Source organism: Bos javanicus, chromosome 1 (genome assembly GCF_032452875.1).
Source record: "Bos javanicus breed banteng chromosome 1, ARS-OSU_banteng_1.0, whole genome shotgun sequence".
Taxonomy (NCBI): domain Eukaryota; kingdom Metazoa; phylum Chordata; class Mammalia; order Artiodactyla; family Bovidae; genus Bos; species Bos javanicus.
Genome location: NC_083868.1, coordinates 145,402,615 through 145,426,386, shown reverse-complemented (window position 1 = coordinate 145,426,386; position 23,772 = coordinate 145,402,615). Strand labels below are relative to the sequence as shown.

The window sequence follows — 23,772 nt, the reverse complement described above, 5'->3', positions numbered from 1 at the left end:
TACCTCAGAACAAAGCCACACTGTGCGGTCGGCAGGGCCGGATGGAGTGGCTCTGGGACAGATGGTCACTCTCCCCGTTTAGAGAAGATAAAAAGGCTAAGGGAGAAACATCAGAGTGGGGTTTTGTTCTAAACCAGAGGAGGCTACGGCTCCCATTGGTCTCAGGTTGGAGACCTCGTGACATGGGATCAGGCACATGTGACCTACTTTTTGCCCGCTCCCCTCGTTCCGCAGAAGGGTGCGCCTGGCGGATGGGCTGTCATTCCAATGACTCCATCCCCCGACAGGGGCCACCGCACAGACTGCCATGCCTGCAGGACATCGCATGGCTGCTCACCCTGGAGAGGAGGGGGGCAGAGGCCTCAGGCCCCCGTCAGTCGAAATGCAGTGCTGCAGACCCAAGCAGCCTCCTCTCAGCTGTGGCTGCGCTCGGGCTGGGTCCCTCCAGGACCATCTGGAAGCTACAGCCCGCGAATCCTCTCTTCTTCCCTGTTTCCTCCTCTGTGTTCAAGAGCTTCCAGATGCTGCCCCAGGAGTCAGTTGCACAGGAGCTGAGCCTCGACTGAGCCCTGTGCTTTACGAGAGGAGCAAGCCTGAAGGTGGGCCTCTCACCTGGGCAGTGAGATGAATGGAATGACCCAGACCTTGAGACTACGTAGAGGATGCAGCTGGTCCCCCATCAGAGCGGGCACCTGCCACCATGCATGAGAGGTGACTGTTATTACCTCTCTCTCTCGACATCTCACCCCAAATCAGGTGTAGATAAATGAAAAGACCAAGCCCGTAACCAACTGGCTGTGGGAAACTTCACCCAGAGGACTCACTGGCTGGGAGATGGGCCTCGCTCTGCCGGGTGCTGTCAGGCCTCGCGGGGAGAGCCCTCAGGGCACGGGGGCGCCTCCTGAGAGAGCCCGCAGGGTGCTGGGGCACTGTGCAATGCCAGCAGAGGTGCACCCACAGGTGGCAGCATGCCAGTTTGCTGCCAAATCAGCCTGACTGTTCATTACAGGAAAAAATGGAAAATGTGTGTAATGCAAACCACTAGTAACATCATCCTCAGAAAGACCACCAAAGAGAGTGGGGTGTTCTGAAGTCGACCTACTCAGACATCTTTCCAGTAGGCATGTATCATTATATTTTTAACAAAAATAGGACCAAGCCACCCATGATTGTTCTTTTTCCCTACTTAACATTATACATGAAATATTTTTCTACGTTGCTGTATGTAAATCTGCACAGTAGTGATCAAATTTCCCATGGTATCAAACTGTAAGCATAAGATTTTGTGCATTTAATTTTATGCATTTTCATGCATAAGGATATAGTCAGCTGCAAGGACTCTATGCTCTGCGTCCCTGAATCATTATCTTAAACAATGCTTTCATAGTAATCTTTGGGCGGACCTGTCTCTGTCATCTTTTATCAACTTGGAACATTTCTTTATAGAAGGAAGGTCAAAGGACACGTGCTTTAGGCTCTGGTGTGGGTGACAAACGGGCCTGCCAGCAGCAGTCCCGAGATGAAGGGCTCTTCCCTGTGCTCCGGCCCGCCCTGGGGAGCCTGTTAGCAGTGCCACTGAGCTCCGAGACCTGGGGATGCCAGTGCCAGAGGCTGGGCAGGGGTGGAGGAGACTAGGAGCCCTGTGGTGTGCTGTTCGTTGTTGGCTCACCCAGTGCAGCTCCGTGAGGGGCCGACAGAGCAGTCCTGTCACTCGGGTTCACTCTCGGTCGGAGGGCACGGGCTGCCGAGGGCCCCTCTTGGTCACTGGGAAGGCACGAAAAGGACTGGGCACTGGCCTTTGGGTCTGGAGGGAGCACAAGGTGAGCGAGTGGCCACAGTGAGGCTTGCAGGGTCGGGGGTCACAGCAAGTGGAGGAGCTGCCAAGGAGCCTGCCTGCCTTTGTGCAGGGGGGCAGGGGCTGACCAGTGCCGAGTCTTTGAAGATGTGACATGGAAACGAACAGCGAGCAGAGGGCATGAAGAACCAGAGTCGTGGTTGAAGAGGAGATGAGGGCTCAGGGACACAAAGGAGGCCAGAGGCCCAGCCAGAATGTCGGGGGAGCTGGGGATGGTGGCACCCAGGGCGTGGGGCTGGATGCAGCTGGGCAGACATGGTCAGGACAGGATGGCCCTGCCAGCTGTGCCTGCCTTGCCCATGGGGGCAGCTGGCAAACATTGGGGGAGGCAGAGAGGCCAGTGGGGGCCCCTTGACTCCTGCAGTTGCCAAGCTGCAGCCCGGCCTGGGGGTGCTCCTAGTCTGTCCTCCACGTGGTCGCCAAGAACCCCAGTCAGATGGTCGGTTTACATAACCAGCCTCGCTCCTGACCACAGCTCGGGATGTGCCAGCCGTGTGGAAGGAGCTGTCCATCCAGCTCCTGTCCAGACCCAGAGTTGCCTCCCGGTAATTGGTCCCTGACTCTTCTGCAAACAGGTACCTGGAGGCTGAAATGTTTACACCTTCCTTGGTACAAAGCAAAGATCAAAACAACTCTGGGCAGGCACCACAGGATTAAACATGCTGAGCTGCAAGTAAAAAAGCAAAACAAAGCCAGGCAGACAACATCTGGGCAGCAGGAGAGAAGCTGGAGTGGACAACAATGATGGAAAGTTGGGCCCAAGTTTTGTGACATTTAAAGACACAGGTGTTTTTCTGACTGGAGGCAGGCTGACTTGGAACCTATATGACGTGTTATGTCATGAATTTGGGTTAACAAATCACAGCTGAAAACAGGTCCTCAGTGGCCGCCTTGTGACCCTGGGTAAACCAGGTCCCCAGCCTGGAATGTACTCTTCATGCCCTTGCAAACTTAAACACATGGGTGAATAAACCAGAACTGGCTCAGAGAGGACCACGCCTGACAGCTGAGCAAGAAACCTCGAAGGCTTTCTCTACAGGTGGACACACTGAGGTCAGAGACGGTCAGTGCTGCAGGCTCAGGACCCGTGAGGCCCTGGGAGAACTCAGGCCTCAGGGTGCAGGGTGGACAGCAAGGTGGCACACGGAACACACAGGCTCCGGCTTCACACGAGCACACGGGCCCTTGTGCCCACCCTCACCCCAGCCCCATGAAGCAGGACGGTCAGCAGGGCCGGGCCACCTGCAGCGCGAGCACAGGGCCCTACATGTGGCTGGTGTCCCTCAGCGCCAGCAACAGCTGGCTCTTCAGACTCCCCACTTGGTGGGTGAGGCCACTGAAGCCTGGCAATGGGGCACACATAGGGGAAGGTGTCCCACGTGCCTCAGAAATTCCAGGGAAGAAGCTGTGGAGAACCCTGTCTGTCTCAGCTGAGACCGACTTCTTCACGCTCTGCGTCAGCTGGATGCAACCCTTCAAGAGTCAGTGGGAATGCTGGTCCTGCCCGGTCACGCACAGCACCTCGCTTCTCTGCTCAAGTTTGCTGCTCGTGGCGTGTGCTCTCTCCCTGGCACGGCCCCCAGCTGATGCCACATCAGGGACTAAAGAGAGCGACACCAGCCTGGCGCACACTCCCTGGTTCCAGGGGTGAGTCTGACTCTGTGCACTCCTGGTAACTGGACACACAGACCCGTGCTGCGTCCTGGCCACTCACCTTCCCCCATAAGCAGGCTTGACGCGTCAGAGCAGATCCATAGACAGTGCGGGTTCACTCTTGGGACCTAGAGCATCAGAGCTGGCTCTGGCGACTTGCGGGAGGGCTGACGGGTCGTGGGGCCCCGTGACCTGGAACACAAGAACATGGGGCGCGTGAGCTGACTGGTGAGCGCCTCGCGCCTCGGACTGAGCCTCCACAGAACAGTGGCGTTTCTTAAGACTTGGCTGTGAGATGCGTGGGGTGTGATGAAGTGCCTGTGAGGGCTCGTCTTGGGACCAGTCCTCCACCCTGAAGAAGGCAGCTCCACAGACTGGGGGGCTTCTGTCTCATAGACAAGCAGGACGGAAGCGGAACTTGGCCACACTGTGCACACTTCTGAGAATATAAGCGAAACAGCCAACCTTCTACTTATTTAGCATATATATATACACACACACACACACACATACTGATTTTTCTTCTAAAATTATGAAATTATATATTAACTTAAGTACATTTCTGGTTTCCCACTTTTACAGCTGGTATAATCATTTCACTGAAACCCTTCCCTCTCAGCAGGCAATCTGTCCATCTAGTCTTTCCCAAAGTGCACCATTTTCTCCTTGATCTAAGTTTCTTCACTTCTCACTTTTGGAATCCACATTTGTTGTCCAAACAGGAAATTTCATACCCAGGCACAAGAACCCATGCTCATGATGTCACACTCTTTGCTGCGTGTCAAGTCCAGGAGTATGTTTAGATCTCTGTGCCCTCTTGTCAGACTTCCGCACCTTAAGAAGGCTTCTTTACAACAGCGTCCACTCTTTGGAATTGTGAGGTCAGAGCACCAGAAACAATGAGAAGCCCATGTTAAACATCTCTGCCTTTCTCTGTGTCAATCAGATAACCATTTTAGGTAATAAACAACATCACTGAGTCTGTTTCAAGCTCAAATATTCTTATCCGCATAACATGCCAAGGTTTGAAATGAAATAAATGAGAAAACGTGACATGTAAGGAAACCCGTGAAAGACGACATTGAATAAAACCTTCCTCTTTCACAGAGGCAGACGGTGTCCCCGCTGGTGCAGTAAAAGAATCCATGTGTTACTGACTGGAGGATCAGAGAGGCCTGAAGCTCACGAGTGGGAAGTCATGAGGAAGCAATGGAAGAATTCTCAGCAAGGGAGCCAAAACAATCCCTGAGAAAGGAACAGTCCTTTCACATGGCGCTGGGAAAACTGATATCACACATGCCAAAGAGTGAACTTGGAGCCTCACCTCATACCGTATGCAGAAATTAACTGAAAATGGGCCAGAGACCTAAGCTTAGGAGCTAAAACTGTAACATCTTGAAAATACTGGAAGAAAAATCATCATGATACTGGATTTGGAATAATTTTGTGGATATGACACCAAAAAGCACAGACAGCAACAAACAAGTAGACGAACTGGACTTCATCAAAATTAAGAACTTCTGTGCATTGAAGGGCACTAAGAGGAAACTGAAAACACAACCCACACAACAGGAGAGAATATCCGCAAATCAGACCCCTGAGCAGGGTTAACACTCAGACTGCATGTGAGCTTCCACAACTCAATAATAAATAACCTAAAAATATACAAAGGGTGTGAGTATATTTTTCTCTAAGGAAGATGAAGAAATGGCCAGTAAGCATGGGAAAAATAACTCAACGTCATTGGATATTAGAGAAATGCAAGTCAAAACCACAGGGAGCTACTTGAAGAGAAGTTGCTCAGTCGTATCCAACTCCTTACGACCCCGTGGACTGTAGACTGTCAGGCACCTCCGTCCACGGAATTTTCCAGGCATCGATACTGGAGTAAGTTGCCATTTCCTTCTCCAGGGGATCTTCCCAACCCAGGGATCGAACCCAGGTTTCCTGCACTGCGGGCAGACTCTTTACCATATGAGCCACTAGGAAAGGCCCGTGAGCTACTTAGGGTGGCTGTAATAGCAATAACAGTAACAATCATGAAAATGATAATAAGAAAAAACAGAAAATAACAAATATCAGCAAGGACATGGAAAAACTGGAGTCTTCATCCATTGCTGGTGGAAATATAAACTGGTGTGACCACCTGGGAAATCAGGCTGGCAACTCCTCAAAATGTAAAACCTAGAGTTACCATATGACCTAGCAACCCCACTCTGAGGCTTGTACCCAAGGGAGTGAAGACATATATCCGCACAAAACCTTGCACCTGGGCGTTCACAGCAGCGCTGTTCAAGACAGTCAAAAAAGTGGGAAGAACCCAACGTGCTTCCACTGATGATGGCGGATCAACAAGTGGCGGCATCTCCTTACAGCAGGAAGTAACTCACTCGAAAAAGGGGGTGAAGCCCGGAGACATAACACGAGGGGCAAGAAGCCGGAAGCAGAAAGCCATGCCTGTGATCCTATCTACAGTAAATGTCCAGAACCAGGACAGAAAGTGACCCACAGTCCTAGGGCTGAGGAGAGAGGGCAGTGTGATGAGCGTGGGATTCCTTCTGGGGCGATGAGAAGCTCTGGATTAGACAGTGGTGATGGCTGGACACCTTTGTGAGATGCTAAAAACAACTAAATGTACACTTGTAAAGTGTGAATTGTATGGCATGTGAATTATACTCAATTAAAAAAACAAAGGTAATTAATAAATGCCAGCAATGCAAGAGGCCCCGGGTTCAATCCCTGGGTGGGGAAGATCCCCTGGAGGAGAGAATGGCAACCCACTCCAGTATTCTTGCGTGGAGAATCCCTTGGAAAGAAGAGCTCGGGGAGCTACAGTCCATGGGGTCACAAAGGGAATGGAAGAGACCTTGTATTAAACATCACAGAGTTAACCTGTGTCTGCTGCTGCTGCTGCTGCTAAGTCACTTCAGTCGTATCTGACTCTGTGTGACCCCATAGACAGCAGCCCACCTGGCTCCTCTGTCCCTGGGATTCTCCAGGCAGGAAGACTGGAGTGGGTTGCCATTTCCTTCTCCAGTGCCTGAAAGTGAAAAGTGAAAGTGAAGTCGCTCAGTTGTGTCCGACTCTTCGTGACCACATGGGCCGCAGCCTGCCAGGCTCCTCCGTCCATGGGATTCTCCAGGCAAGAGTGCTGGAGTGGGTGCCGTGTCTGCTGCTGCCGCCAAGTCGCTTCAGTGTGTCCAACTCTGTGCAACCCCATAGACGACAGCCCACCAGGCTCCTCCATCCATGGGATTTTCCAGGCAAGAGTACTGGAGTATGGTGCCATTGCCTTCTCCAATGCATGAAAGTGAAAAGTGAAAGTGAAGCTGCTCAGTCGAGTCCGACTCCTAGCAACCCCATGGACTGCAGCCTACCAGGCTCCTCCGTCCATGGGATTCTCCAGGCAGGAGTACTGGAGTGGGATGGCATTGCCTTCTCTGGGGTGCCGTGTCTACCCCACCCTTAAAGGAACTGCACTGGAATGATGCTCACAAACGGCACAGACACACAAGCACTGAGAAGTCAGGAGGAGAGAGGAGAACCAACAAACAGCTGTCAGCTCACCCCTGGGAACCGGGACGTGGGTGAACACGAGGTAAATGAGGAGCAAAGCAAAGACAGGGAAACTGCAGCCTCTAACAGGGCTGAACGGGGGAGCCAGCTGTTCAGCCCGCATTCCGGGAAGAGCAGGGCCGCGCAGAGTGGCTCCACGGGCCAGGGGTGCGAGGCAGGTGAGAACAACTGTGCCGATGAGAATGGTCTGTGAGGAAGCCTTGGGGCCGTGAGTGCCACCATGGCCACCATCCAGCACTCCTGGACAACCGGAGGTTTCCTCTCGGGAGTGGGTTACTCTGCAGGGTAGACATGCCAATGTGGATCTGGGAGTGTCACGGGGAAGAGAACGGGAGGAACACGAGATCCTGTGCCTCTCCCAGGGCTGCCAGTGCCCCAGCAGACAGGGCCCCCCTCGCTGCGAGCCACACAGAGTAGAAAGACTGTGACAGTGGTTTCTGATGAAAATGTAAGAAAGCCAGAAATTAATGAGCTAAAGGACATTCCATTTGAAACTGACATCCTCTGAGAACTCGTTTACTAGACACGTAGCTCCAACAAGGCACCATGTCTGGTAAGGGCACCAGGAGACCAGCAGTCCGGAAAGTGACGTGACAGACCCGCGTGCGTGGTGACCCACTTTCTTCAACATCAGCAGCACACTCAGAGGGTGGGGGCACCGAGTTCCCGCAGAGTGAGGTGTGATCGCTAGGGACAGTCTCGGAGCAAAGCCTCTGTCATTCTGTCTTCAAAACTTAACTGGTGTTGGGAAGGGGGCGACAGAAGAGATAACATGGGGTCTGTGACCCCCTCCTCACCTCTACCGTCACCCCTCACTGCACAACCCACTCAGAGACAACAGGAGTGAAGGTTTTCAGCATCTTGCTGAACAGACCGCCACAACAAATCAGTTTCAAAGGACCAGAGCCCGAGGACAGCTCGTGCCCTCACAAGCACAGTCCAGACAAAGCAGCCTGCTGAGCCGTAAATGACACACACACACACACAGGCAGACACATGTGCGTGCCTGTGGGGGCATGAGTGGCTCCTGCTGGCATCTATGCCTTCATGTGGGGCCTGGCTTCTATGGATATCTGAGAAGTCAGATGCCCAGGAGCAGTGCTGTCCTCTGCCCTGCTGGGCATCCTCCCAGGAAGTCTGGGTGACAGGAGGGGAATGGGCCAGGAGAGGAAAAGGGACAAGAGAGGAGAGGGGAAAAGAGAAGAATGGGGCTGGAGAGGAGGGGGGACAGAGGGGAGGGGGACGGAAGAGGAGGGGGAGCCAGGAGAGGAGGGGACAGGAGAGGAGGAAACAGGAGAGGAAGGGACAGGAGAGGAGGGGGGACAGGAGAGGAGGGGACAGGGGAGAAGGGGGGAGAGGAGAGAAGGGAACAGGAGAGGAGGGGACAAGAGAGGAGGGGACAGGAGAGGAGGGGGACAGGAGAGGAGGGGACAGGAGAGGAGGAAACAGGAGAGGAGGGGACAGGAGAGGAGGGGGGACAGGAGAGGAGGGGACAGGAGAGGAGGGGGACAGGAGGAGGGGACAGGAGAGGAGGGGACAGGGGAGGAGGGGACAGGAGAGGAGGAGACAGGGGAGGAGAGGACAGGAGAGGAGGGGGGAGAGGAGAGGAGGGGACAGGAGAGGAGGGGGACAGGAGAGGAGGGGAGAGGAGAGGAGGGGACAGGGGAGGAGAGGACAGGAGAGGAGGGGGAGAGGAGAGGAGGGGACAGGAGAGGAGGGGGACAGGAGAGGAGGGGGACAGGAGGAGGGGACAGGAGAGGAGGGGACAGGAGAGGAGGGGGGACAGGAGAGGAGGGGACAGGAGAGGAGGGGGTACAGGAGAGGAGGGGACAGGAGAGGAGGGGGACAGGAGGAGGGGACAGGAGAGGAGGGGACAGGGGAGGAGGGGACAGGAGAGGAGGGGACGGGGAGGAGAGGACAGGAGAGGAGGGGGGAGAGGAGAGGAGGGGACAGGAGAGGAGGGGGGACAGGAGAGGAGGGGAGAGGAGAGGAGGGGACAGGGGAGGAGAGGACAGGAGAGGAGGGGGGACAGGAGAGGAGGGGACAGGAGAGGAGGGGGACAGGAGAGGAGGGGGACAGGAGGAGGGGACAGGAGAGGAGGGGACAGGAGAGGAGGGGGGACAGGAGAGGAGGGGACAGGAGAGGAGGGGGTACAGGAGAGGAGGGGACAGGAGAGGAGGGGGACAGGAGGAGGGGACAGGAGAGGAGGGGACAGGGGAGGAGGGGACAGGAGAGGAGGGGACGGGGAGGAGAGGACAGGAGAGGAGGGGGGAGAGGAGAGGAGGGGAGAGGAGAGGAGGGGGGACAGGAGAGGAGGGGACAGGAGAGGAGGGGACAGGGGAGAAGGGGGGAGAGGAGAGGAGGGGGGAGAGGAGAGGAGGGGACAGGAGAGGAGGGGGGCAGGAGAGGAGGGGACAGGAGAGGAGGAAACAGGATAGGAGGAGACAGGAGAGGAGGGGGTTCAGGAGAGGAGGGGACAGGAGAGGAGGGGGGGCAGGGGAGGAGAGGACAGGAGAGGGGGGGACAGGAGAGGAGGGGACAGGGGAGGAGAGGGGAGAGGAGAGGAGGGGAGAGGAGAGGAGGGGGGACAGGAGAGGAGGGGACAGGGGAGGAGAGGGGAGAGGAGAGGAGGGGAGAGGAGGGGACAGGGGAGGAGGGGACAGGAGAGGGGGGGACAGGAGAGGAGGGGACAGGGAGGAGAGGGAGAGGGGAGAGGAGAGGAGGGGAGAGAGGAGAGGAGAGGAGGAGAGGAGAGGAGGGGACAGGAGAGGAGGGGGGGGGGAGAGGAGGAGAGGAGGGGACAGGAGAGGAGGGGACAGGGGAGGAGGGGAGAGGAGAGGGCAGTAGAGGAGGGGACAGGAGAGGAGGGGACAAGGGAGGAGGAGACAGGAGAGGAGGGGACAGGAGAGGAGGGGACAAGGGAGGAGTAGACAGGAGAGAAGGGGGTCAGGAGAGGAGGGGACAGGAGAGGAGGGGACAGGGGAAGAGGGGACAGGAGAGGAGGGGAGACAGGAGAGGAGGGGACAGGAGAGGAGGGGGGACAGGAGAGGAGGGGGGACAGGAGAGGAGGGGACAGGAGAGGAGGGGGACAGGAGGAGGGGACAGGAGAGGAGGGGACAGGGGAGGAGAGGACAGGAGAGGAGGGGGGAGAGGAGAGGAGTGGGGAGAGGAGAGGAGGGGACAGGAGAGGAGGGGGGACAGGAGAGGAGGGGACAGGAGAGGAGGGGGGACAGGAGAGGAGGGGACAGGAGAGGAGGAAACAGGAGAAGAGGGGACAGGAGAGGAGGGGGACAGGAGAGGTGGGGGACAGGAGAGGAAGGGGACAGGAGAGGAGAGGGGAGAGGAGAGGAGGGGACAGGAGAGGAGGGGGGACAGGAGAGGAGGGGACAGGGGAGGAGAGGGGAGAGGAGAGGAGGGGCAGTAGAGGAGGTGACAGGAGAGGAGGGGACAAGGGAGGAGTAGACAGGAGAGAAGGGGGTTCAGGAGAGGAGGGGACAGGAGAGGAGGGGACAGGGGAGGAGAGGGGAGAGGAGAGGAGGGGAGAGGAGAGGAGAGGGGAGAGGAGAGGAGGGGACAGGAGAGGAGGGGGGACAGGAGAGGAGGGGACAGGGGAGGAGAGGGGAGAGGAGAAGAGGGGCAGTAGAGGAGGTGACAGGAGAGGAGGGGACAAGGGAGGAGGGAACAGGAGAGGGGGGGCAGTAGAGGAGGGGACAGGAGAGGAGGGGACAAGGGAGGAGTAGACAGGAGAGAAGGGGGTTCAGGAGAGGAGGGGACAGGAGAGGAGGGGACAGGGGAAGAGGGGACAGGAGAGGAGGGGGGACAGGAGAGGAGGAAACAGGAGAAGAGGGGACAGGAGAGGAGGGGGACAGGAGAGGAAGGGGACAGGAGAGGAGAGGGGAGAGGAGAGGAGGGGACAGGAGAGGAGGGGGACAGGAGGAGGGGACAGGAGAGGAGGGGACAAGGGAGGAGGGGACAGGAGAGGAGGGGGGACAGGAGAGGAGGGGACAGGAGAGGAGGGGGACAGGAGAGGAGGGGACAGTAGAGGAGTGGGGACAGGAGAGGAGGAAACAGGAGAGGAGGGGACAGGAGAGGAGAGGGACAGGAGAGGAGGGGGACAGGAGAGGAGGGGACAGGAGAGGAGGGGACAGGAGAGGAAGGGGACAGGAGAGGAGAGGGGAGAGGAGAGGAGGGGACAGGAGAGGAGGGGGGACAGGAGAGGAAGGGACAGGGGAGGAGAGGGGAGAGGAGAAGAGGGGCAATAGAGGAGGTGACAGGAGAGGAGGGGACAAGGGAGGAGGGGACAGGAGAGGGGGGGCAGTAGAGGAGGGGACAGGAGAGGAGGGGACAAGGGAGGAGGAGACAGGAGAGGAGGGGACAGGAGAGGAGGGGAGTCTGGATGAGGGCAGGCAGGCAGGTGCCCTTGAAGGAGGGAGCATGTAGAACATGTGGAAAACAATGCTGAAAGGGTTTTTGATAAACCACGCTGTCTTAACACCAGTCATCTGGCTGCTGAACACGACAGGGCAGGAGAGAAAACAGGAGAGAATCACATGCTGATCCAGCTGAGACATGATGCTGACAAGGCGCCTCGAAGCCGCCAGATCCTATGGGAGATCAATCTGAGCAATGACCCTGGGGCCAGAGCAACATACTGCTCATCTGGCAGGGGCGCCGTGGCACCCTGTCACGTGTCACACAAGGACAGTGAACACGGAGTGAGAGGTGGAGTAGCGTGCGTGCGTGAAGCTGCACCTGACCTTTAGAGGTTATGCATTCTCCTAAAGCTCTCAGAGGACAAAACCAAAGTGTTCTAAGTCACAAGGCAAGTTTCCACCAATTCTGAAGACAGGGATTGACAGATCACGTTTTCCACACAAGGGGCAATTAAATTACAAACCATTAGCAAAGAGATAACTCTGTAATGCTCCTGGATGTAACACTTTTTAAATGCTTCTAAATAAGAAATGGATGGGACTTGATGAAATTAGAAGGTCATAAAACCTCAATGATAATAAAAGTACTGTATGCCAAAATTCATACCATTCACCTACAACAGAACTTAGAGGAAAGCTTACAGCTTTTAATAGCCTACACTAGGGATAAAGAAGGTCAGAAAACTAGTAAATAGAAAATCGAACTTTAGAAGTTAGAAAAAACAAGAGAAAGTATTCACAGAAGATAAAAAGAACTTAATTATAATAAATATAATATAAATAAAATATTGCATAGAATCAGTGAACTAAAATGAACTGGAATGGGTGAATTTAACTCAGATGATCCTTATATCTACTACTGTGGGAAACAATCCCTTAGAAGAAATGGAGTAGCCATCATAGTCAACAAAAGAGTCCGAAATGCAGTACTTGGATGCAGTTTCAAAAATGACACAATGATCTCTGTTTGTTTCCAAGGCAAACCATTCATTATCACGGTAATCCAAGTCTATGCCCTTGCCAGTAATGCTGAAGAAGCTGAAGTTGAACGGTTCTATGAAGACCTATAAGATCTTCTAGAATTAACACCCAAAGAATGTCCTTTTCATTATAGGGGACTGGAATGCAAAAGTAGGAAGTCAAGAAACACCTGGAGTAACAGGCAAGTTTGTCCTTGGAGTACAGAATGAAGCAGGGCAAAGGCTAATAGAGTTCTGCCAAGAGAATGCACTGGTCATAGCAAACATCCTCTTCCAACAACACAAAAGAAGACCCTACACATGAACATCACCAGATGGTCAACACCGAAATCAGACTGATTATATTCTTTGCAGCTGAAGATGAAGAAGCTCTATACAGACAGCAAAAATAAGACCAGGAGCTGACTCAGATCATGAACTCCTTATTGCCAAATTCACTCTTAAGTTGAAGGAAGTAGGGAAAACCACTAGACCATTCAGGTATGACCTAAATCAAATACCTAACGATTATACAGTGGAAGTGAGAAATAGATTTAAGAGACTAGATCTGATAGAGTGCCTGATGAACTATGGACAGAGGTTCATGACATTGTACAGGACACAGGAATCAAGACCATCCCCAAGAAAAAGAAATGCAAAAGGCAAAATGGCTGTCTGAGGAGGCCTTACAAACAGCTGTGAAAAGAAGAGAGGCCAAAGCAAAGGAGAAAAAGAAAGTTATATCTACTTGAATGCAGAGTTCCAAAGAATAGCAAGGAGAGATAAGAAAGCCTTCCTCAGGGATCACTGCAAAGAAATAAAGGAAAACAATACAATGGGAAAGACTAGAGATCTCTTCAAGAAAATTAGAGATACCAAGGGAACATTTCATGCAAAGATGGGCTCAATAAAGGACAGAAATGGAATGGACCTAACAGAAGCAGAAGATATTAAGAGGTGGCAAGAATACAAAGCAGAATGGTACAAAAAAGATCTTCACGACCCAGATAATCACGATGGTGTGATCACTCACCTAGAGCCAGACATCCTGGAATGTGAAGTCAAGTGGGCCTTACGAAGCATCACTATGAATAAAGCTAGTGGAGGTGATGGAATTCCAGTTGAGCTATTTCAAATCCTAAAAGATGATGCTGTGAAAGTGCTGCACTCAATATGCCAGCAAATTTGGAGAACTCAGCAGTGGCCACAGGACTGGAAAAGGTCAGTTTTCATTCCAGTCCCAAAGAAAGGCAATGCCAAAGAATGCTCAAACTACTGCACAATTGCACTCATCTCACATGCTAGTAAAGTAATACTCAAAATTCTCCAAGCCAGGGTTCAACAATACGTGAACTGTGAACTTCCAGATGTTCAAGCTCAAGGCAGAGGAACCACAGATCAAATTGCCAATATCCACTGGATTATCAACAAAGCAAGAGAGTTCCAGAAAAACATCTATTTCTGCTTTATTGACTATTTGTGGAAACTTCTGAAAGAGATGGGAATACCCGACTACCTGACCTGCCTCTTGAGAAATCTGTATGCAGATCAGGAAGCAACAGTTAGAACTGGACGTGGAACAACAGACTGGTTCCAAATAGGAAAAGGAGTACGTCAAAGCTGTATATTGTCACCGTGCTTATTTATCTGATATGAAGAGTACACCATGAGAAACGCTGGGCTGGAGGAAGCACAAGCTGGAATCAAGATTGCCGGGAGAAATATCAATAACCTCAGATATGCAGATGACACCACCCTTATGGCAGAAAGTGAAGAAGAACTAAAGAGCCTCTTGATGAAAGTGGAAGAGGAGAGTGACAAAGTTGGCTTAAAGCTCAACATTCAGAAAACAAAGATCATGGCATCCGGTCCCATCACTTCATGGCAAATAGATGGAGAAACAGTGGAGACAGTGGCAGACTTTATTTTTCTGGGTTCCAAAATCACTGCAGATGGTGACTGCAGCCAAGAAATTAAAAGATGCTTACTCCTTGGAAGAAAAGTAATGACCAACCTAGATAGCATATTAAAAAGGAGAGACATTGCTTTGCCAACAAAGGTCCATCTAGTCAAGGCTATGGTTTTATCAGCAGTCATGTATGGATGTGAGAATTGGAGTATAAAGAAAGCTGAGCACCAAAGAACTGATGCTTTTGAACTGTGGTGTTGGAGAAGACTCTTGAGAGTCCCTTGGATTGCAAGGAGATCCAACCAGTCCATCTTAAAGGATATCAGTCCTGAATGTTCATTGGAAGGACTGATGTTGAAGCTGAAACTCCAATACTCCACCTGATGCAAAGAGCTGACCATTTGAAAAGACCCTGAATCTGGGAAAGATTGAAGGCGAGAGGAGAAGGGGACGACAGAGGATGATATGGTTGGATGGCATCACTGACTCAATGGACATGAGTTTGAGTAAACTCCAGGAGTTGGTGATGGACAGGGAGGCCTGGCGTGCTGCAGTCCAGGGGGTCGCAAAGAGTCAGACACTACTGAGAGACTGAACTGAACTGAATTATAATAAAGAATAGATCAGAAATTATGAAATAAGAACAATTGTGAAAATGAAGAAGTATAAAATTTGGTCCTTCAAAAAAGTCCCCAAAATATCCAAGCCTCTGATGACACTGATCAAGAAAGTAATCAAGGAGGCACAGATGATGTGAGTAGTTAAAGAACACAGGGCTCCTGGTTCTGGACAAGAAGAAGCAGATGCGATTCTCCCTGCATTCCAACTGAGCGCAACTGAAACCCTGCATTAACCATGAGTCAATCCTCAGAAAGATGGGGATGTGGGGAGAAGGCACCTGGACTGGTCCTGAGATGAGAAGGCTGACACAGCTGTGAGCTCACTTCTGTGTCTCCCTTTGTTCCCTTCCAATTTATTCCAGTCTGGTCACTGGAAAAAACTGCAACTGTAAAATGCCAAGAACATACAAAAAAGTCTTGAGAAAAGCCAACTCTCTCCCCCATGGTCCTCCTCCCTTTGGCCCCTCAGTATAGGACTGGGGACTGAACACCAGCCAGCAGGTTCTTGAAGCTTCAGGAGTTCAGAAGCTTCTTGAGAACACTGCCCTCCAGGGAAGGCCGGCAGGAGACATGTGCCTGTGTGCACACACCCACCCACGTGCACACACATACGTGCAAACACCTGTACACACACATGCATGTTTGCACACACATGCATATATACCTTGCACACACATGCATACATACACTGCATACACCTGTGCACACACACGCACACACTTACACATACACCTGTGCAAACGCATGTGCACACACATGCATGCACACACATACCCATGCACACATATACCACGCATACAGCTGTGCACACACAGGCACACATGTGTAAACACATGCACAAGTGCATAAACACATGCTCACACACCCCACCCATACACCTGTGCACACACATGCATGTGCACACACACACAGTCATGCACACGCACCATGCATACACCTGTGCACATACACCACCCATACACCTATGCACACACATTCACACACACATGTGCATGCACCTGTCCACACACAGGCCTGTGCACACACATGCATATGTGCCCATGCACACACACATGCCCATGCACACACACACACCTTTGTGTGCTGTCAGAGGAGCTCCCACTCTGCAGTAAGAGGCACTCCTCCTTGCCCCTGGCATCAGTGAGACCAAGGGGGCACCTGGGCCTCTCCCCAGCTCCCTGTGAACAAGGTCCCCCACCCATGGCAGCAGAGACCTGCTAAGACAGATCTTTATAAGGTCCAACATATCAACATAAGAATCAAAATTTCCAAGATGCAAACAAAAGTCACCTGCCATAATGAAAACTAGGAGCATCTCAACATGAAAGAGAAAAGAAAATCAATAAATGCTAACACTGAGATGATAGAGATACTAGAAATTTCCAACAAGGATTTCAGAGCATCCATCACAAAACTGCTGCAGTGAGCACGTGTGAACAGGCTAAAGCAAGTCTCTAAAAGCCTCAGCAAAGAAGTGGGAAGCCTGAAGAACAACCACAAATTACCAAACCCCAGTCAAAATGAAATAACCTCAGTATATCCACAGCCATTAAAGATATGATGGAAACCTGTAATAAACACTCCAGAAAGAGATCTCCAGGCCCAGATGGCTTCACTGGGGGATTTTACCAAACATTTGAGAAAGAATGAACATGAGCTTTAGGTACCCCTGTCTACAAAAACTGAATACTTCCCAGTGCATTTTGTGAGGCTGCTGTTACCTTGATGCCAAAACTGGAGATAAGACAGCTCAGGAAAAGAAAAATGTAGACCAACCTCTCTCATGAACATCAACACAAATAGATTAATGTTCTTTTAAGTTAACAAATGAATCCAGCAAAGTGTAAAACAGTTACGTACCATGGCCAAGTAGGATTTATCCAGATGTGCAATGCTGGCTCCATATTAAAATAATCAATCAATATAATCTACCATATCAACAAGCAAAAGCATAAAAACCATATGACTATATAAACTCATGGATTAAAATGCATTTGACAAAATTCAATACTTAATTCATGATAAAAATAAAAGCAAGTTAAGAATAAAGGGAAATTATGTCAACTTGATAAACAGCACCTGTAAAAAAACTACAGTTATCATCACACATTTGGTGATAGACTGAATGCTTCCCACTAAAGTAGGGACAAGCAGGCTGTGCCTGTCACCTTGTATCCACCATAACCCTGCAAGTTCAGCCACTGCAACAAGCAAGGAAAAAACCACAGGAACACAGGCTGAAAAGAGGAAGAAAAACTATCATCGCTATTTGCAAATGACACAATTTTCTACCTAGAAAATCTTGAGGAATCTACAAAACAAAACAAAATTCCTAGAAATAACAAGTGAGTTCAGAATGATGTGGAATATGAGTCAGATGGTGACTGCAGCCATGAAATTAAAAGACACTTGCTCCTTGGAAGAAAAGTTATGACCAACCTAGACAGCATATTATGGAGAAGACAATGGCAACCCACTCCAGTACTCTTGCCTGGAGAATTCCATGGACAGAAGAGCCTGGTGGGCTGCTGTCCATGGGATCACTCAGAGTCGAACACAACTGAAGTGACTTAGCATGCATGCATGCATTGGAGAAGGAAATGGCAACCCACTCCAGCATTCTTGCCTGGAGAATCCCAGGGACAGAGGAGCCTGTGGGCTGCCATCTATGGGGTTGCACGGAGTCAGACACAACTGAAGTGATTTAGCAACAGCAGCAGACAGCATATTAAAAAGCAGAGACGTTACTCTGCCAACAAAGGTCCATCTAATCAGAGCTATGGTTTTTCTAGTAGTCATGTATGATGTGAGAGCTGGACTATAAAGAAAGCTGAGCACCAAAGAATTGATGCTTTTGAACTGTGGTTTTGAGGACTGCAAGGAGATCCAACCAGTCCATCCTAAAGGAAATCAGTCCTGAATATTCATTGGAAAGACTGATGCTGAAGCTGAAACTCCAATACTTTGGCCACCTGATGCAAAGAGCTGACTCATTTGAAAAGACCCTGATGCTGGGAAAGATTGAAGGCAGGAGGAGAAGGGGATGACAGAGGATGAGATGGTTGGATGGCATCACTGACTCAATGGACATGAGTTTGAGTAAACTCCGGGAGTTGGTGATAGACAAGGAGGCCTGGCATGCTGCAGTCCATGAGGTTGCAGAGTTAGACACAACTGAGTGACTGAACTAAACTGAACTGAACTGATGAGTCAGACACAAAAATTAACTGCATTTCTGTACATAAACCAAGGACTTCCCAGGTGGTACTAGCGGTGAAGAGCTCGCCTGCCAGTGCAGGAGATGTAAGAGAATTGGGTTCTACCCCTGGTCAGGAAGATCCCCTGGAGGAGGGCGAGGCAATCCACCCCATGGACAGAGGAGCCTGGCAAGCTAAAGTCCATAGGGTCTCCAACAGTCAGATATGACTGAAGTGACTTAGCAAGCAAAACAAAGATTTAAAATCACTGAAAAATAAAGTGAAATCCTTATGTACACACTTAACGAAACGTATGCAGGATCTGTATGCTGAAAAATGCAAAATGCTGATGAAATAAATCAAAGAAACATAAATAAGTGGAGAGACACTCCATGTCCATGGACTGGAAGACTCAACACGGTAAAGATATCAGCTCTGTTCAAACCAATCTGTAGGTTCAAGGCAGTTCTTATCAAAGTCCCAGCAAGGTTTTGTGGACATGATTTGTGTGTGTGCTCAGTCACTCAGTCGTGTCTGAATCTTTGCGACCCCATGGACTGCAGCCCACCAGGCTGCTCTGTCCATGGGATTCTTCAGGCAAGAATACATAGGAGGCTTGCCATTTTCTCTTCCAGGGGATCTCCTCCCTCTTCTGCATTGGCAGGCAGATTCTTTACTGCTGAGCCACCTGGGAAGCCCTCTGTAGACACAGACAAGCTTATTCTAAAATTTATATGGAAAGAAATGAATAAAAGGGGGAAAAATCCCTCAGTTTGATAACAAGGCTTACTTTACAGCTATGGCATTCAAAAGAGCATTGTTCTGGCGTCGAGGATTTACATAAGTCAGTGGAAGAGAAGAGAGCCTAGGAGCAGACCCAGCACAGGTCTGGCTCCTCTCAGACAGGACAAAAGTAGTCTGGCTCAGGGGGGTGGTCCCCCAGTAAAAGGTGCTGGGACATGGAACTCTCGCCCAAGCCCCACACTTCACACAAATACCATATCAAAATGGGTCTCAGACACAGAGGTAAAGCAAGAAACTACAAAACTTTCAGAAAAACAGGAGAAAAAGCTTCAGGACCTAGGGGCCTGGCAAAGAGTTCTTAGACTTGACACACAAAGCATGATTCATGAAAGGCAAACTGATAAACAGGACTTAATCAAAATCAACAACTTCTGCTCTGCCAGAGACCCTGTTAAGAGAATGAAAAGACAACCTACAGATTGGGAGCAAATATTTGCAAGCCGCACATCCTACAAATGGCTAGTGCTCCTCGGAGGAAAAGCTATGACAAACTTATGCAGAGTATTAAAAAGCAGAGACATCACTTTGCTGACAAAGGTCCATATAGTCAAAGCTATGATTTTTCCAGGAGTCATGTATAGATGTGATAGTTGGACCATAAAGAAGGCTGAGCACTAAAGAATTTTGAACTGTGGTGTTGGAGAAGACTCTTGAGAGTCCACTGAATAGCAAGGAGATCAATCCAGACAATCCTAAAGGAAATTAACCCTGAATGTCCTTTGGAAGATTGATGCTGAAGCTGAAGCTGCCATACTTTAGCCACCTGATGTGAAGAGCTGACTCACTGGAGAAGTCGCTGATGTTGGGAAAGATTGAGATCAAGAGGAGAAGGGGGTGACAGAGCACGAGATGGTTGGATGGCATCACAGAAAATAAGCACATGGAAAGATGTTCAGTATCATTTCTTCAGGGGATCTTCCTGAACCAGGGATTGAACCAGGGGGCTGTCTGGGCTGGTTTCTGTAGTCTGCAGACTCGCTCAGAGGTCCCTGTTTTGGGGTCAGGTGTCCCGGCCTGTGCCTGCTCCTCCCACAACCCCTCAGCCAGGGCAGTGCCTGTACAACGTCACAAGGCATAGTGCTGGTGGCTGCGCCCCCAGTTCTTCCTGAGCAACCCCCCCTCCAGACAGAGCTGCTCAAGCTGGGGTCTGGAAAGCTCCGGAAGGCTCTGGTCAGGCTTCCCCTTCCCACCTGGCAGTGTCTTTCAGTAGTGGGGATAGAGTGTGCTATGGACCGACTGTGTCCACGAAATCCCAAGGGTGAATCTCCACCCTCCAGCTTGACTGTGTTTGGAGGCGGGGCTTTAAGGAGAGTCAGTGGGGTCAGGGGGTGGGGTCCTACCCAACAGGACCCTTTTAAGAGGAAGAAGGGACAGGGGAGTGAGCTCTCAAGAGGAAAGGCCACGGGAGGACCAGGGAGAGGACAGCCACCTGCACGGTGAGCAAAGGCCACAGGAGGGCCTGGCCTCACCACCCCTGACCTCGACCCCAGCCTCCCGCACCCTCCGACGTGTGCTCCCACACCCAACCTCAACCCCAGCCTCCTGCACCCTCCGACGTGTGTTCCCACACCCGACCTTGACCCCAGCCTCCAGCACCCTCTGACATGTGCTCCCACCCCTGACCTCGACCCAAGCCTTCTGCGCCCTCCGACGTGTGCTCCCACACCCGATCTCAACCCCAGTCTCCCACGCCCTCCAACATGTGCTCCCACCCGTGACCTCAACCCTAGCCTCCCGCGCCCTCTGATGTGTGCTCCCATCCCTGACCTTGACCCCAGCCTCCTGCGCCCTCTGGCGTGTGCTCCCACCCATGACCTCGACTCCAGCCTCCTGCGCCCTCCGACATGTGCTCCCACCCCTGACCTCGACCCCAGCCTCCCACGCCCTCCGGCGTGTGCTCCCACCCCTGACCTCAACCCCAGCCTCCTACACACTCCAAGGTGTGTTCCCACATCCTGACCTCAAACCCCAGCCTACCGCCCCCTCTGAGGTGTGCTCCCACCCCTGACCTTTATCCCCAGCCTCCCGCGCCCTTGGAGGTGTGCTGCCACACCCTGGTTTCCTGAAGAAAGCTCACTCATGCCCAGCCAAGCTCCCAAGTGTGCAGGCCACGCAGAGCTCTTTCTTCCTGTGATGGACACAGACCTCAGGGCGCCCTCGGTGCCCAGGTATTAGTCCTCTGGTCTGACACAGAAATCCAGATGCCCAGAAGACAGAGGTCTGGGGAGGCGCAGAGAGAACTCAAGACAGTGGGCTGGGAGGGACCCCAGGGCCAGAAGCAAGGCCTGCTGAGAAGGTCGCTGCTGGGGCTCGCAGCCCTGCGGAGTGTTGGCACCTCCCGCTCTTGCTCACCGAGAGGGCCTGGTCTGAGTCGCTGCACGCTTCCCCTACCCGTGGACATGGGGGGCGGTGAGCAACTCCTCTGGTCCTCAGGTGCCCAGAGCAAGAAGGGGAAGTCTGGAGCCAAAAAGACGAGAGCCCCACCAGGAAGCCTGCACGGGGGCAGGGGACAGGAGGGAGCGGATGTCTGCGTGCCATTCATTCCCTGGACACTCCCGCCTGCCCCAGCGCTGAGGTCAGCCTGGTCGCCAGGCGCCCCTAGGAAGAAGCTGCAGGGCCAAACACAGCTCTCCGAGTTCCCTCCTCCTTCTCCTCCTCCTGCCGCAGGCGTTCCAGGGAGTTTGAGCCATTAGCCTGGGAAGGGGGTGAAGTCAACACCGGAAGAGCCACAGTAGACCTGAGTGTGCAAAACAAACTGTGTGTTTACAAGCCACTCAAGCTTGAGGACTGTTGGTTCATGCAGCTCAACCCAGGCCCTGAGCAACCCCTGCGGGACTGGGAAAGGAGCAGAGGCCCACGGACAGGCTTTTTGTCCCCACGCCTGGCCCACCGGGCTGGGCCGTTGAGGGAGGAAAGTGAGGAGCACGGGTTCCTGCTGGGTATCTTGCCTGTGACCCAGCTGCCCTGTGAACCTGTCCCTGTGGCTTGACTCTTACGAGCCAAGCTCATCCACCCGTGTTTACTGCTGTGACTCGTGCTGCCTGGACTTGGCTCACCCTCGCCGTTTCTTCTTTTCCTCCCTTTGTCACACACTCTCTGTTAAAAGGTCCTGCTCCATTTCCCCGGGGCACCTGCTGCACACACAGGGACCTGTGCTCCTGCAGACATGGCAGACAGAGCAGAGAAGGTGGACATGTGAGCACGAGGCAGGGGCCCAGTTGTGGCCGGACGCTGGGGTCTTCCCAGGATATGTCCCTGCCCTGGATGCCCATGCGGGGTCTCCTTGCCCTGCCCAGGCCTTGAAGCCCAAGCTGGGACTGAGGGCTCTGCAAGCAGCATTTTCCCCCACTTCCTCAGGGAGTCAGCAACCCTGACTTGGAATCATCAGAGGGCATGTGGCCGAGACGCTGGGTGACCCTCTGCCTCCACGAAGGAGTTAAGAGGCTGGATGAGCCTCAGAGGCCATTCTTTCTGATGGGATTTGGCTCGGTGGCCTCCCGCCCTCTTAGAGGACAGGAAGCCCATATAAGAACAAAGAAACAAGATTCAAAACATGCAGCAACAATCAGAACATTTTAAGCAGCCCACACTCTGCAAACTCATTTTCAATGCAGTTCCGTGATCCTTGTGTGCGTGTGTGTTCAGTTGTGTCCGACCCTGCATGTGTGCATGCATGTGTGCTCAGTCGCTTCAGTCATGTCCGACTCTGTGCGACCCTATGAACTGTACCCGCCAGGCTCCTCTGTCTGTGGGATTCTCCAGGCAAGAATACTGGAACGGGTTGCCATGTCCTGCTCCAGGGGATCTTCCTGACCCAGGGATCGAACTTGTGGCATCTCCAGCATCTTTTGCACTGCAGGCAGATCCTTTACCGCTGAGCCACTCAAGAAGCCTGCAATGATCCTTAGAACTGTCTAAAGTGTTCTAGAGAGATAAGGAGTGGGGTGGGCTTCTGGAAGGCGGCATGAGGGGCTCGGTGAATGCTGTCCCCAAATACAATGACAAAACTAGACCAAACTTTCCAACAATAGGCATTAAGATGCCAGAAATTAAGCACAAAGCACATGACAAGTCAAGGGGCATTCACACTAGGAAGTTGGCTGAGCCCAGGGAACGTGGCAATAGTGCAGAAACGGGCGCCAGGCCGGGGGGCAGGCACAGCTTTCCAGGCAGCAGCAAACTCAGAACTGTGCAGCTGCTAAACAACAGTTGTTGCAGCTCAGTTGTGCCTGACCCATCTCCACTGCTCACTGACGTGGACAGATGTCACCAGAGATGCTGGAGCACACGCTGCATGCTGACCTGCTCTGGTCTGCTCAAGCACACACATGTGCATGCAGGTGTGTGTACACCCAGCTGCCTGCCACGTGTGCGCACCATCGCAGCCTAACTTCCTACAATGAGACTAGGGAGAAATCACGTGCCGAGAGGGTTGACCAGTGAGCCTTGGCTGCTCACGGGGACCAGACCTCCCACCACCTCCTCCCAGGACTCAGGTCACAGAGCTCCCAGGCCGTGGGTTGCCACAAAAGTGGTCCTTTTTTGTGGAAAAGAAATTTCAATCTGCAAGCAGCAGTCTCACTGAGGAAAAACGTAGGATGAAGCAGTATACTTAGATAGGACCTGACCATGCATTTACTTGCACGCCATCCACTCCTGGGCCCAGTGCCCCTGAGGCTGGAGGGTCGACTAGCTGCCTCAGCCTGAGCAGAGCTTCACCTCAAAGACACATCATTGACAGGAGCTACAAAGGACATCTGCTCTGC

The 23,772-nt window shown here is 52.2% G+C and overlaps 1 protein-coding gene across 18 annotated transcripts in view; it reads right to left on the bottom strand.

Annotated features, from left to right (window-relative positions):
* PCBP3 (poly(rC) binding protein 3) overlaps positions 1-23,772 on the bottom strand; it is a 230,473-nt gene that overhangs the window by 51,803 nt on the left and 154,898 nt on the right. For all 18 annotated transcript variants that reach the window (XM_061423816.1, XM_061423866.1, XM_061423792.1 and 15 more), the window contains one exon: positions 3,570-3,700. In XM_061423816.1, coding sequence (XP_061279800.1) covers positions 3,570-3,579 — 10 coding nt within the window. In that variant the 5' untranslated portion in view covers positions 3,580-3,700. The remainder of the gene's footprint in view (positions 1-3,569; positions 3,701-23,772) is intronic.